This window comes from Triticum urartu, chromosome 3 (genome assembly GCF_003073215.2).
Source record: "Triticum urartu cultivar G1812 chromosome 3, Tu2.1, whole genome shotgun sequence".
In the NCBI taxonomy this organism is placed as follows: domain Eukaryota; kingdom Viridiplantae; phylum Streptophyta; class Magnoliopsida; order Poales; family Poaceae; genus Triticum; species Triticum urartu.
Window position 1 is genome coordinate 636,014,594 of NC_053024.1, and position 17,382 is coordinate 636,031,975.

At 45.2% G+C, this 17,382-nt stretch overlaps 2 protein-coding genes across 6 annotated transcripts; both read left to right on the forward strand.

The window, feature by feature from the left end:
• Positions 1-3,574: 3,574 nt before the first annotated feature.
• LOC125545528 (thioredoxin domain-containing protein 9 homolog) lies at positions 3,575-7,105 on the forward strand. Its single transcript, XM_048709507.1, has 4 exons — positions 3,575-3,727; positions 3,813-4,085; positions 6,462-6,620; positions 6,711-7,105. The coding sequence occupies exons 1-4, from the start codon at positions 3,707-3,709 to the stop codon at positions 6,888-6,890; spliced, it is 633 nt and encodes a 210-aa protein (XP_048565464.1). The 5' UTR covers positions 3,575-3,706; the 3' UTR covers positions 6,891-7,105.
• Positions 7,106-10,926: 3,821 nt separating this feature from the next.
• LOC125545529 lies at positions 10,927-15,149 on the forward strand. 5 transcript variants are annotated; one of them, XM_048709511.1, is made up of 8 exons: positions 10,927-11,391; positions 11,789-11,843; positions 12,009-12,048; positions 12,159-12,353; positions 12,899-13,093; positions 13,415-13,536; positions 14,304-14,412; positions 14,610-15,149. In XM_048709511.1, exons 2-7 carry the CDS (start codon positions 11,803-11,805, stop codon positions 14,362-14,364), a joined length of 654 nt encoding a protein of 217 aa, XP_048565468.1. In that variant the 5' UTR covers positions 10,927-11,391; positions 11,789-11,802; the 3' UTR covers positions 14,365-14,412; positions 14,610-15,149. The 5 variants fall into 5 exon arrangements, with proteins under 5 accessions (XP_048565468.1, XP_048565467.1, XP_048565466.1 ...); XM_048709510.1 differs by having other exon boundaries at positions 10,928-11,391; positions 11,789-11,832; positions 12,145-12,353; XM_048709509.1 differs by having other exon boundaries at positions 10,932-11,391; positions 11,789-11,832; positions 12,130-12,353.
• Positions 15,150-17,382: the final 2,233 nt, after the last annotated feature.

Here is a 17,382-nt window from a genome sequence, read left to right on the forward strand (position 1 = left end):
GGAGTAGCATCTCTACTCCTAATGGAGCAGTTGGTGAATAGTCTCGATGGTTTATTTTCGCTGGGTTTTTTCGTCTCTCCTCCCCCCTCCCACCCTGGTCCATCGGTTTATTTTTCTCTCCACTCTTTATTACAACCAGAACTTTCCTAACGTATAACAAATCACGGATCTAACTTCCTTAAATTATGCAAATCAATCGATTCCTTTTATTGGTTCAATTTGTCTTAGGAAACAAATAACAGATTTTCAGGAAACAAATAATATATTTTAATCTAACTTTCCTAACTTATCTAAATCAATCGATTTCTCTCATTAGTGAAATTTCTTTTAGGAAACAAATAACAGACACGTCACAAACTTTCCTCCCAATAAATAGTTTCTTAACATTTGCAAACTCCTAATCAGACACGTCACAAACGGGCAGGTACTGATATCACGTTACCAAACAATAAAACCCCATTTGCATAGAAATTAGTTCAAAAATCCTAACTTTCCTAAATTTTTACCTTTCCTTGATAACAACCAATATTTCCTATGTTTTCCACCTATAGAAGGAAATCACCTCTCCATCGATATTAGCATTTTTTTTGGAATGAGATCTCCAGGTTATGATTTCTTTTGCAATTCTTTCCAATTGTGACCTCTCCTTCTGCTCCGGCTCCTTCTCGCATAAACACCTCCACCACAGCAGGCTGATGCCACCCCAGACCTCCTGCCTCTCCACACCTTATCTGCCACCTCCTCCTCGTACTCCATTGACAATCCCTCCGCCATGTTTGTCCACGGCGGTGTCGAGGACATGGCGCAGCAGCGTACCAGCGGTAGAGCAGTGATAATCCCCAAGTGCAAGGAATCATCATAGCAATTTCCAAAGGTGGAAGTGATAAGTATGGAGTGTCGAACCCACAAGGAGCTAAAGGTAAGATCAATATTCTCTTAAGCCCTATCTGCCACTGATATGACTCTACATACACCGAACGTTTGCTTCCAACTAGCAACGAGAAATAAAACTATGTTGTGGGTATGAAGAGGATAACTTTGTATGATATCGGAGATATAAAATATAAAAGTAGGTGCTGTTATCATAAAGTTAGAATATATTACTAAATATTATAAATAGCGAGTGTGTAATAATGGTGGATCGGTATGCGGAATTGTCCTAGGCAATCGTTAACAAGACCGGTAATCACTATTGCAGTTTCATATGAGGGAGAGGCATAAGCTAACATACTTTCTCTACTTGGATCATATGCACTTATGATTGGAACTCTAGCAAGCATCCGCAACTACTAAAGATCATTAAGGTAAAACCCAACCATAGCATTAAAGCATCAAGTCCTCTTTATTCCCATATGCAACAACCCCCTTACTCGGGTTTGTGTTTCAGTCACTCACCAACCCACTATAAGCGAATCATGAACGTATTGCAACACCCTACAGCGGGAACCCCTCACGCTTGCGCGACACGGAGGGCATCATAGGACAGCATCAACGTAAAACATACAACTCATACCAATCTAGATTATCAATTAACCCAAAGACAAAAGATATCTACTCAAAACATCATAGGATGGCAACACATCATTGGATCATAATATGTGGCATAAAGCACCATGTTCAAGTAGGGATTACAGCGGGGTGCGGGAGAGTGGACCGTGTAAAAGAGATGAGGGTGATGATGATGATGGTGATGTTGATGAAGACGATCACCGCGGCGATGATTCCCCTCCCGATGGCACTCCGGTGCCACCGAGAGAGAGGAGGAGAGGTTCTCCCCCTTGTGCCTCCTCCTCCATGGCCTCCCCCCTAGATAGAGAGAGGTTCTTCCTCTGGTCCTTGGCCTTCATGGTGATGATGGCCCCTCTGGGATCCTCCTCCATGCCCTCCGGTGATGACGGCCCCCTCCGGCAGGGTGCCAGAGAGGGCCTAGATTGGTTTTCGGTGGCTACGGAGGTTTCTGGCGGCGGAACTCCCGATCTAGGTTAATTTTCCGAGGTTTCTGTATTTATAGGAATTTTTGGCGTCGGTCTCACGTCAAGGAGGTGCCCGAGGCGTCCACGAGGCAGGACCACACGCCTGGGGGGGTGGGCGCGCCCCCACCCTCGTGGACGCCCCGGGACTCTCCTGGCCCAACTCTTTTACTCCGGGGGTCTTCTTTTGGTCCATAAAAAATCATCAAAAATTGGCACGCCAATTGGACTCCGTTTGATATTTCTTTTCTGTAAAACTCAAAAACAAGGAAAAAACAGAAACTGGCACTGGGCACTAGGTTAATAGGCTAGTCCCAAAAATCATATAAATTAGCATATAAATGCATATAAAACATCCAAGTTTGATAATATAATAGCATGAATACTTCATAAATTATAGATACATTGGAGACGTATCATGCAGCGCATAGCAGCAGGAAGCAGCACGCAGCAGGCGAGGCAAGCGGCCGGCGTGGTTGAGGAGGCGGCCGACAGAAGATGGCCGTGACTGGAGGGGCGCGAGGCAGGGGCGCGACTGCGGGGCGAGCGAAGGGATAGGAGACAGCAGACGGGGCGAGCGCAGCTAGCGAGAGTGTGGCGCGTGGCCAGGGTGTGCGTCGCGCGGGTCATAGTGGTGCGGTGGTTGCGACGAGCCGACGGCAGTGGCGGACGCGATCAACGCGGTGTGGCACAGGCGTGGGCATGGAGAGGGAGTGGCCCCGCGGGCGCGGAAGAAGAGCAGCAGGCTCGGGCATGGGCGCGCATAGGAGCGGGCATGTGCCACGGTGTCAATCTGAGGAGCTCGGTGGCTACCCCTGCAATGGCCATGGCGGACGGCGGTTCTCGGCCATGGCGAAATACCTAACGAGAGCAAACGAGAGGGGAAACAGGGAAAAGTCAAGAGGAGATCACGGCGGTGTCAATGATGCCCTAGGGGAAGACAGGGGAGCTCGGGGCGGCGGGGATCGAACGGCAATGTTACGGTGGCCGAAGGTTGAGGAAGACGGCAGCGACGTCGATGCGGGGGTGCTGGACTTGATCTCATTGGCGCAGACGAAGTAGCGGAGGAGTTCGGAGCTCCTCGACAAGCTCCTAGCCTACAGGGAGAGCAGTGGCTGTGTAGACAGGGTCGGTCATGGTGGCCGTGGCGTCTGATTTCGTCCAGATTGACGGAATCGAGCGAGTGAGAAGGAGAAGTGGATCTGGGAAAGGGCGTCGAGGAGTGAGGCCATGGGGGGCAGGGCGTCACCCTTATCCATTCCCCTTCTATTCCGGCGAGGTGGTCGGGCGGGAGCTCGGCTCTGCAGTGACGCGGCTCGAGGAAATATAAGTTGTGGTGATAAATATAATACACATATTCATATTGTTATGCACTAGCGCGTGTGCATGTGAAATAGATGTATTATGATCCCGTATCCAATAAAATGGATATGTGTGTGTGTTAAAGAGAGGGAGAGCGAAAGAGAGAGTGAGGAAAAGGAAGGGAGAGAGTGTATGAGAATTTAATAATAAAAAATATCATCAATGTCACTTGATATGTATGTAAATATTAAATGTAATATTAACATAATTGATATTGAACTTCTAAAGTTAATGTGGTTCGTTCAGGTTTTTCAATCAGCCGAACTGCGGAAGCAAAACTCCACCCAGTTCCCCTCTTCACTCCACGCCGTGCTCCCTCTCTTTCCCCTCTCCCCGATCTCCGTCTCCGTCTCCGTCCTCCCGCCGCTGCCGCCATGGACGGCGTCATCGGCGAGGTAAACAATCTCCGGCCTGTCGCACTCCGCCTGCTTCCCCATCTCCTTTTCTCTGACTTGCTGCGGCGTGCCCCAACGATCGCAGATCTTGGAGAAGCAGGTCCTGTCGGCCGCGAAGGCGGTCGAGGACAAGCTAGATGAGCAGATCGCCGCGCTCGAGCGGCTCGACCCGGACGACATCGAGGCGCTCCGCGAGCGCCGGATGCTGCAGATGCGCCGCGCGGCCGAGCGCCGGGCCAAGTGGCGCGCCCTGGGGCACGGCGAGTATACGGAGGTCCCCGAGAAAGAGTTCTTCTCCACCGCCAAGGCCAGCGAGCGCATGGTGTGCCACTTCTACCGCGACAACTGGCCGTGCAAGGTGCGCTCCTTTCCTGGCTAACTTCTTTTCATTTCATTCATTCCTGTACAGTACATGTTTAGATCGGATTGTTTAGATGTGGATCTCGTGGTAAATCATCTTCGATTGGCAATGATATTGCTGTGCATTTCGTAGATCAGGATATCTTGAGCTGGGCTAATGCTTTTGTTTCGACCTGGTTCTTTACCCAACCCCTGAAATTGCTGTGGGATCTGCAGTACGAATGTCGGCTGCTCCATTTGTACTGCACAAGCCATGCCCTTTAATTTCCTATTATCAATTGGTTGACTCGCCAACTTAGCACTTCTCACTCCTTCCAAGTTCCAACTTAAGTTACTTGCCATTTATGAGTTAAATGGAACTTGAATAATTGTTTGGCCGGCCCACTCTCAAATGCTTGGTGTCTGATTATTATTTATGGAGTCCAACATCCTTGTGTTTGCGAAAATGCGTGAGGGCTGCTGTCCTAGAGGTGAAGTCAATACTTGTTGGACGAATTTTATCTATTAAGTGGACCTGCAAGTGCCATTACGTACTAGTTCTATTCACGTTTAGATTTAGATGTCCTTTTGGGATTTGGCACAAGAACTAAGCAGAGAGTTGAAAATACACTACCAACCCTCAACAAAGTCCATATACCAAGCAACCCCTCAACAAAGTCCAGACTAACATGGTACCAAGCAAAGTCTGGAACATGGAGAGGTTGTAGTAGTCCAGGGTACTTAGAGTGCTCTTGTTTATCGATTTGACAAGTGGGACATTGTTTGATGAAATCAAGAATGTCTTGTTTCATACAAGACCAACGGAAAAGGAGCCTAATCCTTTGGTATGTAGCTCTACAGCCTGAATGCCCACACAACTCTAAATTATGTAGTGCATAGATTAATTTGTTTCTGAGTGCACTGTGGCTCTGTTTTATATGCGAGCATCCTTGCTTGAAAGTATAATTGGGAAGGTAGTGGTCAGCTGGTGATCAGATCTTTGCATCTCAGATCCTGGTTGTAGCTAGCAACCACTTCAGCAATCCAAGCTGCTTTTGCAGTACTAGCAAATAGAGTGCAATTTGTGCTGAACTCTAGAGAGAGTGCTGGCTACTCTGTTTTGTTGCATTTATTTTATATTTAATGGTATAATTATAGCCCAGTAATTTGACCAATAGCTTGTGTAGAATGCCCTCTCTCAGTTTCTGCTCTTGGATGTACTTGCGACTCTGTTGAACTGTTCTGGTGATCAAGGAAGAAGTAGCAAAATAGTGTTTCCATTTTTGTTAATGCTTCAATGATGGCCATTGCCTCTTTATAACAAGTGGAGAGAGCAGATGCCCTAGGAACAATTGTTTTGCTGAAAAAAGAGATAGGCCTGCCACCGTGCATGAGACTGCACGAATACCATAAGCACATGTCTCTGCATCTACTATAAATTGTTTTGTAAAGTCAGGCAGGACTAACACATGTGCTTGAGTCATTTTATGTTGAGTGTTGAATGCGTCTTGCTGTTGAAAATTGCCCTTTTCAGGACTGTGAAAAGAGGTTTGCATTCTGGATGAATCTCCTATGTTAACCAGGGAGGCTTAAAAAACTTATGAGCTGAGTAATATTTTTTGGGGGTGGCCAATTGATAATTGCTTCAAAATATCAATGGATCAGTAACAGCTCCGTCTCCAGAGAGAGATTTAGGGGGATTTGGGAGGGATTTGCAATGATTCACTCTTGGCTTTGTGCATATCCAGAGCGTGTCCACTTGTGCTTGTGTTTAGAAGTCAAAACTCAGCCCTGACTTCATCTCAGAATTATTTGAGTCCTTGAAGAATTTTCCTTCTAGAAGCAGCTATTGGTGGGATGCTATGCTGGAAAGTTGAACTTAACTTGATCATCTCGCAACATGAAGAGTGCTGGAGGTGCCAAGATACAGCTTGGTGAAATTTTTAGGTTTTTTTTACGATTTTTTAAAATAGGGTTTGGACAAAGTTCACTTTTGTTGGTTTCTTTTTTATAATTTTAGTTCAAGAATTTTGAACAAAACAAGTGGCTGGTTTGAACACTAGAGATCAAGGATATGGCAATGAAGGTTGGATTAAATTTCGAGAATTTTTGAAAGAAAAATATATGTGAGACGTTGTCATGTAGATTGTTTGAGAATTTTGGTTCATGTCAATTTTTGAACATAAGCTTGAACCATTGTTTCTTCTTCTTGAATGCACATCTAAGTGTGCCATTGTGACTCAGAAGAACGCTGTGACGGTGCTGCAAGTATTTGTTCCTATTTAGTGCCTTTATGTTGTTTTTGTCATGTGGCGCTGATGATAGCAGTGTTATTTAGCTGAAATTTGCATTGTCCAAAAGTATTTTCTTACATCTCTCCTCTATTGGGTTGCAGGTTATGGACAAACACATGTCGATTCTCGCTAAACAGCATGTAGAAACACGGTTTATCAAAGTCCATGCTGAAAAGGCTCCCTTTCTGACCGAAAAACTAAGGGTGGTTGTGCTCCCAACTCTTGCCCTAGTGAAGAATGCCAAGGTTGAGGATTATGTGGTAAGACTGCTCTTAACAGTTTGTTCTTCAGCTGTGTGAAAAATCAAAAATGTCATCAGGCGTGTGTAACTATTATTCTGCTACTACCAGGTTGGATTTGATGAGCTGGGTGGTAAAGATGACTTCAGCACTGAGGATCTGGAGGAACGCATTGCCAAAGCTCAAGTGATCTTCCTCGACGGAGAGGGGCCTGCAAATCCTTCCAAGCAAGCTGCTGCCAGCAAGCGAAGCGTTCGACAATCAGATACTGGCAACTCAGACTCAGACTAGTTCTGTTCCTGTATTGAAGGCGTGTGCGCCAAGGATTTTTATATATAGGATTTACGCCAAGCTGTTATGCTATCCTTACTAGTAATAGGAAAGAAGTTTGTGTGGCGATGGCGATTTGAACCGCAATTGTCACTGTTGTAGATTGCTCTTGTTTTTACCATGCGTCCATACCTGGTTTGGTTTGTTTATTTGAGTGGAAATGTTTTTCGTTGCTAGCAGGACTTTTCTCGCTCCATGCAATTGCCAGAAAATTGATGAATTTCTAGACAAGCAGATCAAATGATACCCTGATACGCACTATTGCTTGCGGATGGAAGTTATGACAAGTTACAAATCTGAAAAGCCCTCTAACTATGTGCTCTTGTAGAATGTCACATTGCTTATATGTACTGTATAACGAGTTTGCCTGGGCACAGGCTGTATAGTATACATCAATAAATTCTGTACAACAATGCTGCATCTACTGGTGGACAGCATTCCCTTCGCCACATGAAGAAGTGACATTTCCGTATGTGGTCTTTAAATATATTTTTGATCACTTGTTCCATTGCAACATACACATATAAACAACAAAAATTACAAAATTATAATACTACAATGCTAAAAAGAACACTTCTCAAGGCTTATTCATGCATATGATTTTAAGTTGAATGTTTGAAATGATATTGATGGTCAAAGACTTGTGACACTTCCCAAATGTCACTTTTTATGTGTGGAGGGAGTATGATGCTTTAGATTACATCGGTTGAATGATGTTGCACAAGAGGAAAAGAACTTTGAGGATCTCTTTGGTATGTGTGTTGTTATTTGGACCTGAACTACAACATTGTTAGTTATCCGTCTGTAAGAAAGTTTTCCCTAATGCTCTTTGGTTGGCGTCATAACACGTGTTGAGACTGGAATATCTAGGTATGGAGGGAGTACAATGCTAAAAAAACACTTCTCAAGGTTTATTCATGCATATGATTTCGAAGTTGAATATTTAAAACGATATCGTTGGCCACGACTCGAGACATTCCCCAAATGTCACTTTTTGTGTGTGTGCGGAGGGAGTACGATGCTTGAGATTACATTGGTTGAATGATCTTGCAAAAATAACTTCCATGATCTCTTTGGTATGTGCTGTTATTTGGACCCGAACTATAACAAAGTTTAGTTTCAACACTAATAGTTATCCGTCTGTAAGAAAGTTTTCCCTACTGCTCTCTAGCTGGTTGTTATTTGGACCCGGACTATAACAAAGTTAGTTTCAACACTAATAGTTATCCGTCTGTAAGAAAGTTTTCCCTACTGCTCTCTAGCTGGTGTCATAACTGATCTCCGGTGGCTTTAGCTTCACTTATGGTCTCACTACTCATTACTGATGACCTGGTAGTCATCGCTCATGGATGGAGAAGTCGGGAAATACCAAACTGGTGGCCTTTTTGGATACCGTAGTCTATGTGTGAATTCCTAGATTAAGTCAGCACAGACGACGCCGTGATCGTAGTTTATGAGAACATCTCCCTCCCATGCAAGCAACAGGTCTAGGACTTGAACCCCTCCTAACCATCCAACCATAGTCTATAGGCATAACTTTCAGACTTTTTATATTTGTAGGTTGGTTCGGCCGGGCTTTTGTATGTAGTTGCATATTTATACGGAGCCGAGGAGAGTCCCCCGGTTTTTAATATTAAAAAATGACTTGCGAGCTATGACGTACTCCCTCCGTTTTGAAATATAAGTCTTTTTTTAGTGATTTCACTATAAACTAAGGTGGTGTTTGGTTCTCTAGTCCTAGGACTTTTTCTAGTCCCAACTAAAAAGTCTCTCCCTGTTTGTTTTCAGAGACTAAAAAATCCCTAGTCCCTTCCTAGAGATTATTAAATGACCATATTGCCTCTAGTATATAAAAAAATAACAATCAAACAACACCATGAGGTGGCGAACCAATGGGTGCATGGAGGGGCATTGTTGGAAAAGTCTCCAAAAGACTCTCCTTGAGAGTCTTCTTCATTTAGTCCCAAATGTCTAGTTTAGTTCTTAAAAAGTTCCTCCCATTTGGTAAAAAAGTTTTTAAGAGGGACTTTTTCTAGTCTCTACACAAAAAAGTCTCTGAAAATAAACACCCCTTAAATACGAATGTACTATATAAACATATTTTAGATTATAGATTTATTTATTTTGCTTCGTATGTAGTCCATAGTGGAATCTCTAAAAAGACTTATATTTAGAAACAGAGTGAGTATATTTGATGGACCTGTGACGTCTAAACAACGCGTGTGTTTACTCCTGCCATGGAATTTTCGCACCGTATATGTGTGGTGTGAAGCACGATTCGAAGGTCAAGACTCAAGACAAGACTTCAGGCGCTGCGTGCTTGCGTGGCGCCACATCCACATGTCGTGTGGAACACCGCCAAACACACCCGCGTGGTTGCATGCCATGTACGACTAGTTTTCCACGGAGAAGGAACGAAATAAAGGTCTGCGCGCACGGCCGGTGAGCGCGGCGCTGGCGTGTCAACCCGTCCGAGCTCCGGCTGCTCCGCGAGTTCATTCCTCGGACTTCCGAACAGCACGGCGGCACCCACACGAGCTTCAGGTTTCAAAGAAGAACCAAAAGGTGGCCGGCGCCGGTGCGCCTCCCACACCAGATCCCTTGCTGTCATGTCCATTTCCTCTGTTCCAGCACGAGCACAGCAGAGTCGGGCACCGGCACGCACCGTCCGTCCGTCCGTCCAAGCCTTGTTGACCGTTTCTTCCACGCGCCGCAGCAGAAGGGACGGTCAGCCTTCCAGTCCAGCACGAGAATTTCCAACCTTATTGGCTGCCAAGAACGGGGCACACGGACACGGTGTACCGGCCAACTGCACGCCACCAGATTCTTCTCCCCATATATACACACATCAGACGACTCACACAAGTGGTGGACTAGCACCAGCACCAGACTGCAATCTCCACACCCAGAACCAGGCGATTCCGGGAGACACCTGCGTGCGTGCGTGCTCCGTAAGTCCGTAGAGTTTTCAGAGGATCGAGATCTCAGGGCACGTCCTTTGCTTCTTGGAAGCCATGGACGCCCACCGTAACCGCAGCTTCTTCTTCTTCGTCGTCGTTGCTGCCGCTGCAATGTTCACCATGAGCTTCGTGGGGTGTGCCGACGCCGTGAGGCCCATGCCACCGAGCCCGGCGTCCTCCACCACGGCGTCCGCGCTGGTGTCGTCGTTGATGGAGATGCTACCCATGGGGCCCAGCGGAGGAGGCGCGGGGCACTGATCCGCTCAAATTGATCGCTAGCGAGAAGCGTAGTTTAGAGGTCTACAAAGTGTATGAACGATTTTCAATTTTTAGGACCTACTTAACACACTTGAAATACTTTTAGGAGCTTTAGTGTAATTTACTCTTTAGAATACATATGATCTTTGAGGAACTCACATTTCACAAACACTCGTCATCGGAGATAATAAGCTTGATACGCATATGCTCAATAAATAACTTTCCTGGATTTGGAAGCAAAAGGCCACGATGTGTCTCCAATGTCTAGCCATATCCCACCACTTTTCATCTCCTTGTCCAACTAGCAGGGAGGGGAATGGCCACAAGAATCGAGAAGCATTAGGCCTTCTTTGGTTTGGAGGAATTTCATAGGAATTCTAGAGGATATGATTTTTATAAGATTTTTTTCTTTAGAGCCCTTTGGTTCATAGGAATAGATTCCTACTCCTACATAGGATTGGTTCCTATCCTTTATATTTCATAGGAAAATAAAAATTAGCCTAGACTCAATGGAAAAATTCCTTTGGTGTCAACCAAATGACATCCCGTTTCCTATTCCTACTCATAGGATTTGAGATACATGTCATCTCATTTTCTATAAAATTCCTATTTCTGCGATAATTCTATCCTATGAACCAAAAGAAGCCTTAACGTGTGCATCAAAAGGGCTCGCTCGCGCATGCCACGTCGGCAGAGGAACACAATGAAAAGAAGAGAGGAAAAACCGAACGCGGCGCGGGATTGGTTGCTAGGCGCGTCGGTCAAGTCGTCGCTTCATCTGGAAGAAAGAGAGAGAACGTGAAAACGCCTTGAACTCCACCCCTTCTCTCCAGTTGCACGCAACCTCTCCTTTCCTCTCCAATCTCTCTCGTTTTTCATTCACATCGGCAAGGGTTGCCGCCGCCGCCGCGCTCACGCCCCAAATTTTCTCCCCCTCCGCCGATCCCGCAGCGGCCGCCTCTGCTGCTCCTGCGCATGGTCGCCGCCGCCTCTGCTGCTCCCGCGCGTGGTCGTCGCGGCCTCTCCTCCCACCTCAGTGTACAACCGCCTCAGCGCCTCTTCCTCTTCATCTCAGAAGACGGCATCGAGTGCGGCCGTCCCGTGCTCTCTTTCCCTCCCAGGTCGACCCAGGAGGAGCTCGAGCGGCAGAGCTGGTCCACGGCGCCGTCGTTGTTGGCAGGAGCGTGAGCGCAGACACAGTCGGCTCCCTCCGGCTTTCGTGTCGCCGTCCATCAACCCGTGAGGTCAGTCCCTGCGTCCTCGCCTCAATCCTCTCTCGCTGTCACGGATGCCTTCTCCTCCGTCCTCTCAATGTTTTGCGATGAACTGGCTGAACCTGCATGTCACAGCAGACCCGTACCGAAAGCATGTGTGTGGTACTGGTATGTGCCTGCACAGGACCTCCAAATTTGATTTAAGTATCAGTAATACTGATTAGAGTTTACATGAGAAAATACACTTATTTACTGTTGGGAATCTACTTCACGCTGTCAGGCACCTTCCTCCTTTCTCTCCTCTACAGATTGATACGACTGTATATGTATACGTTTTACTGTCAATTAATCTCCCCCACCTTTTACACTTTTTAATGCATAATGAATTTTGTGGTGTTGTTCTTTATAATAAAAACAATCTTCGCAGGAAGAGATATATCGATGGCCAAGAACTCCTGGAGCACCCGCTCGGTTCATCTCATGTTCTCATGCTCTCCTTTTTCTTCTGATCTTATGGAAGTTGTGCTATGATCATATATCATCTTCTACTCTGTACATGTTTGTTCGAATTCATAAGGTTGCAAGAATTAAGAAAATTACAACACCAATTCTATTGTACTAATCAATGCGCTTATGCTACTATGCAGGTATATTCGCAGGTTAGTTGCATGGATAAGGCCTTCCCAAGTAAGTTTTGCCTTGAAAGTTAGATACCACTTCATGTTGTAAAGCAGACAAAATGTTAATGATCTGAGATTAACACTCCAGCCGGGCACGCCCAAGAACGCCTCCTGCAGGAGGGCGCCGCCGCCGTCCTACCACGCCCGGACCGCCACGGCAGGTTGGGCCGCAGGAGCAAGGGAGATGGTCGATGGGGAGACGGCCCCGCCTCTGATGCAGCTGGAGACGCTGCTGGCGCTCGGCCTGGACCAGCGCATGGCGGAGAACGCGCTGGTCAACAGCAAAGTCACCTAGCCTCCGTCATAGCCAAGGTAAACAACATATCCTATCCTTACACTTGTAGCCTTCATGGTATGTTCACGTAACTCTATTTTGCTTGCACATTATTTTGCCCTGCACATTGTTTTGCCCATAGTGAAAATTTGCTTGAACAACTCATAGTAATTTAATTTTCCTATTCATAAGGAAATATCGTACTCATATTATCTGTGCGATTGATGTGATTGTATTTGCATCTTGATATGTTATACTAAACCTACAGTATGAACTCTGAACTCTGCTTTCCAACTTCATCAAATGTCCCCATCGTGTTCTACAGAAAGGACAAGGAAAAGCCGAATTGGTTTGTTGATTCATATGCATTATACCACACATGTTCAGTCCAGTTCAGTTCAGTTGGGTGTGAAATTTATGCTCAAATTTCTGCAACTCTGTAGTTCAGTTGTACGAATAGTGGAGTAGTGTGTTATTGATGCGTGTTGCAGTGAGCAGACAAAGGAGGTGTTGTTCCTTATGAATCATATCGCAAATGCAATCACAGAGCTGTGATTCGGAACTTTATTGTTGTTGTTTGCAGAACCAGGGCAAATATGGGAGCTCCATCAAGGCTTTGGTGAGCAAACTGTGTCCTTGCTCAGCCTCTCTCGTGTTGATTGGGCATCTTGGAATTTTATTTTGGCAACTTGGCCAACTGGTCTTCCAACAATCAGCAGTAGCAGGTCCAGTGCCTGATAACAGAACAAGCGATTGCGATCGTTTCTATCTCCCACTGGTATACATGTCTTTAATTCATAGTTTATTATACAGAGTTGGCTTTACTTAATTTTAAAAAAAATTCTCCATGAACTATGAATAGTTTCCTACTAGAATATTGGGAAAATTGAAATGAGTGGTGGTTATTCGCTTACCTGTGGAAGAACAGAAGAAAGGGCGCAGTAGAAAGAGTTTTGATTTCACATATTGTGTTCCATGCTTCGTAGATATGCTAGCATGGCTGTCTTGCAGATTATGCAAATGTGTAGTTCTCATGTATCGATGCGCTGCAGTTCGTCTGTATTTACCTGCTCAAAGGTCTTTGCTTAAATAATTCTAGGGAGGTCACTTGATCTGGACTCCCTCTTCCTCCACTACAGCGGCCGAAACCTGCAGTTGCTGCCGGCTGAGACCGGCCAGGACGCCGACAACGGATTTGACTCCTACACCAATCTCATCAAGGTAGGGTGGAAATTCCTCTTAACTCTTTTGTGAGTTGTTGCTATCTGATTGTTGTAAGGTTGCCGGCTTAATCAGATGATATCATTTAGGATTAGTCTATTCATGAATTATTACCTGAGATGTTGGTTTGCCTGATGTTAATTCAGATGCCAAATGAGTACGATTTAAGCTCTTTTGCTTAGAATTGACTGACAAGTGAATGAGTTGATCATGCGATCGTAGCAGTTGACTCACTTTGGCAAGATGATCCTAATTACATGCTCAGTGGAATGCCAGAGTTGCATAAATTGTCTTTTACGAATTTAGCATTAGTTCCTTCTGTTGGTAAATGGAACTTCTATATGTTGTTTCATTACTACATAGTATGTGATTATTTTAGACAATTAACTATTGTTAAGCATTTTAAACATGCTGCTGCACTTGTTACCCTGTATTAACTTATTTGATATGTTTTTAGATGTGGATTATGGCTGTGGATCTTGTCGTATTCATCAGGATCATAAGAACAATGTGATTTGTCCATTTATTGATACTTTATGATTTCTTTTGCCCACGGGGGTTTTAAGTTTTGTTCGTCTGTCGGACAGAGGGTTATTAAGCTTTCTATCAGGAAGATACCAGATGGACATCACGTGCTTTCCTGTTTAGCTACGCAAATTACAAAACTTGAATGTCCTTATGTTGTCTTGCAAGAGGAACAACATAAAATTCCTATTTCACTGATTGTTATAGTTGACAGTCCGGTTTATTTCTCTGATTTGATGTAGGAAATGGATTGGAAGTTTCAGTCTTTCAGTACTGATTTTCTTTCTTCCCTTCATTAGCTGAATTTTCGGTTAGGGAAGGAAGGATAAAATATTGTCCAGAACAACCTAAGTGAGTTTAGTGAATGCTGACCACATTCTTACAATTCATAAGTATATGAAGAAGTGTTTCACACTTTCACTTTGATCCCTTTTTGGGTTACAAGCATACTTACCCAATGTTCATGAAAATGTTAAAGCCTAAAGCACTATCACTCTGCTATCTTTGGCTAATAATTTAATTTTGCTTTTGATCATATATCACTATAGGTTGTTGTTGGAAAGTCAAAAAGCTACACGGGAAGACCTTCGACAATAATTTCAGCCCCAAAGTAACAAAGGTGACGATGCCGTTATCACGGCAAGCAGGCTGGCATTCAGTTCAGCTTCTTGACGCGGTTCGGCATGATGGCGGCGCAGACGAAGGCATTCTTTGACTCCACTGGCGCCTCCGGCAGGAGCAGAGCATCTCCGGCAATCTCGCAGGCGTCTTCTTTGCCACGGGCACCTAGGGCTGGCACGCCATTGTAAAGATGGGTTAAGCGTATGCCTTAGCAGGGACGCGTTGCGTGTTATTTATAGGCACAAGAGATTACAGGGTTTAGGTAGTTAGGTTGTTGTAGGATTGATCTCCAAGTCATAATCTATACAAAGGATAGAGATCAACCTAAACATATCCTAACTACTTGATTACAACACGCACACGCCCACACATATATACGGTTTATATGTACACCGTATACATCCTATAATACATACTTTAACACGCCCCCTCAATCACAACTTTAACAAGTTGAGATTGTTCTTGAATTCTTCCAACTTGCGCCATGACAAGGCTTTAGTAAAACCATCTGCAACATGATCATTAGTAGGAATAAAACGAATGTCCAATAGCTTCTTGGCTACTCTCTCACGAACAAAATGATAGTCTACTTCAATGTGTTTTGTTCTTGCATGGAACACTGGATTTGCTGACAGATAAGTAGCACCAATATTGTCACACCATAATCGTGCAACAGAGGAATGATTTACACCTAGTTCAGCAAGCAGACTTTGAACCCATATCAACTCAGCCGTGGCATTTGCTAGAGCTTTGTATTCAGCCTCAGTGCTGGATCTAGACACAGTGGCTTGTTTTCGTGCGCTCCAAGATATGAGGTTTGGTCCAAAGAAAATAGCAAAACCACCAGTTGACCTTCTATCATCAGGACAACCTGCCCAATCTGCATCTGAAATGGCACTTACCACATTTGAGCTTGACCTTGTGAATTTTAATCCAGTACTCATAGTACCTTTGAGATATCTCAAAATTCTGTTCACTGCAGTCCAATGCTGAAGAGTAGGGGCATGCAAGAACTGACACACCTTGTTGACAGGAAAACATATGTCAGGCCTTGTAAGTGTCAAGTACTGTAAGGCACCTACCACACTTCTATAGTTTGTGGCTGCTTTGGTTCGCAAGGGCTCCCCTTCTTCCTTGGAAAGTTTCTCAGTGGTTGAGAGTGGCATGTTTGAAACTTTACAACTCATCATACCTGACCTTTTTAATATATCAGACACATATTTTTCCTGACTTAAGACTATCCCATCAGTTACCTTTTTCACTTCTATTCCCAAGAAGTAGTGCAAATCACCAAGGTCTTTAAGTGCAAAGTCTCTCTTGAGATCTTCCAACAATGCACTGACCGCATCTTGTGATGAGCTGGCCACAATAATATCATCAACATATACCAACATAAAGATGATTATTTTTCCCTTCTTATAGAAGAAAAGTGATGTATCAGCCTTTGAAGGTCGAAAGCCAAGCCTTTGAAGTTTATCACTTAACCTAGAATACCATGCTCTAGGTGCTTGTTTCAGACCATATAATGCCTTGTCAAGTTTGCACACATAATGATATTTGTCTTTTACCTCATACCCAGGTGGTTGTTTCATGTAGACTTCCTCCTCTAGAACGCCATGAAGAAACGCATTCTGGACATCCAATTGACGAAAACTCCAACCATTTGATACTGCAACAGAAAGAACAAGTCCCTCATAGTCAATACCGTACCGCTGTTTAAAACCCTTTGCTACTAATCTAGCCTTGTATCTGTCTATTTCTCCACTGGACTTTCTTCTGACTCTGTAAACCCATTTACAATCAATTATGTTTCTGCCTTTTGCTGGAGGAACCAAGTGCCAAGTTTTGTTTCTAATAAGAGCATTATATTCTTCATCCATAGCATTTTTCCAGGTTTTATCCTCAAAAGCCTCAACCAAGTTTCCTGGCTCACCTGTGACAGCTAGGCCACCAAAACGAACATTACTGTACCTGACCGTGCTATCCGTCCCTTGGGCTTCAAAACTCCATGCTGTGATCTGGTTCTCAGCGGCACAGAATCTGCAGCAGAGGGCCGCTGCACAGAAGATCCGGCGGGATCCAGCGCGACAGACGATCCAGCGGGATCTGGCGCTGCAGATGATCCAGCGGCACCTGATCCGAGGCGGATTTCCTCGGAGCCGGAGCCAGTTGCTCATTGGGCCACTTGGCGAGGCCCACCAGACGAGGCGGAGAGGCGCCTCTCCTGGCGCGTGAGTGCGGTTGGCCCACCTGCGCTGCTGGGCCCGCCTTGGCTTGTCATGGTCTCGCCCGCGGGGCCGCGGGGGGACGCGTGGTCGGCCGCTGGTGGCCCGCCTGACCCCGAGGCGGGTGCGCTGCCACTGCCTGGCGCGGCAGGCGAGGGCGGATCCGCACCGGGATCGCCGCTGTCAGCTCCTGGTGCGGCACCTGAATCCTCCTCGTGCTCCGCGCTTGTCCTTTGCTGCTGCATAAAATCATAGTGCACAACCGAATTTCCTCCAAAATTTATAGCAGAATTTTCATGAGAATTACCCAAGTGATCATTAGCTATATGTTCGTCCCCATGATCAAGAGGTAAGGAGGAGGAATTTTCAGAGAGGAGAAGGACTTCAGATCTGATAGGTGTACCGACATTAGGGTTTAACTTGGCAAAGGTAAACACCGTTTCATCGAACACAACGTCCCAAGAAATATAAACTG

Bases quoted from the DNA above. Each gene is read 5' to 3' on its own strand.
- LOC125545528 (XM_048709507.1), top strand. From the start codon at position 3,707: ATGGACGGCGTCATCGGCGAG. The intron at 3,728-3,812 runs GTAAACAATCTC...CAACGATCGCAG, and splicing joins TGGACGGCGTCATCGGCGAG to ATCTTGGAGAAGCAGGTCCT. The intron at 4,086-6,461 runs GTGCGCTCCTTT...ATTGGGTTGCAG, and splicing joins GCGACAACTGGCCGTGCAAG to GTTATGGACAAACACATGTC.
- LOC125545529 (XM_048709508.1), top strand. From the start codon at position 11,889: ATGATCATATATCATCTTCTACTCTGTACATGTTTGTTCGAATTCATA. The intron at 12,049-12,129 runs GTAAGTTTTGCC...TTAACACTCCAG, and splicing joins CATGGATAAGGCCTTCCCAA to CCGGGCACGCCCAAGAACGC. The intron at 13,094-13,414 runs GTATACATGTCT...AAATAATTCTAG, and splicing joins ATCGTTTCTATCTCCCACTG to GGAGGTCACTTGATCTGGAC.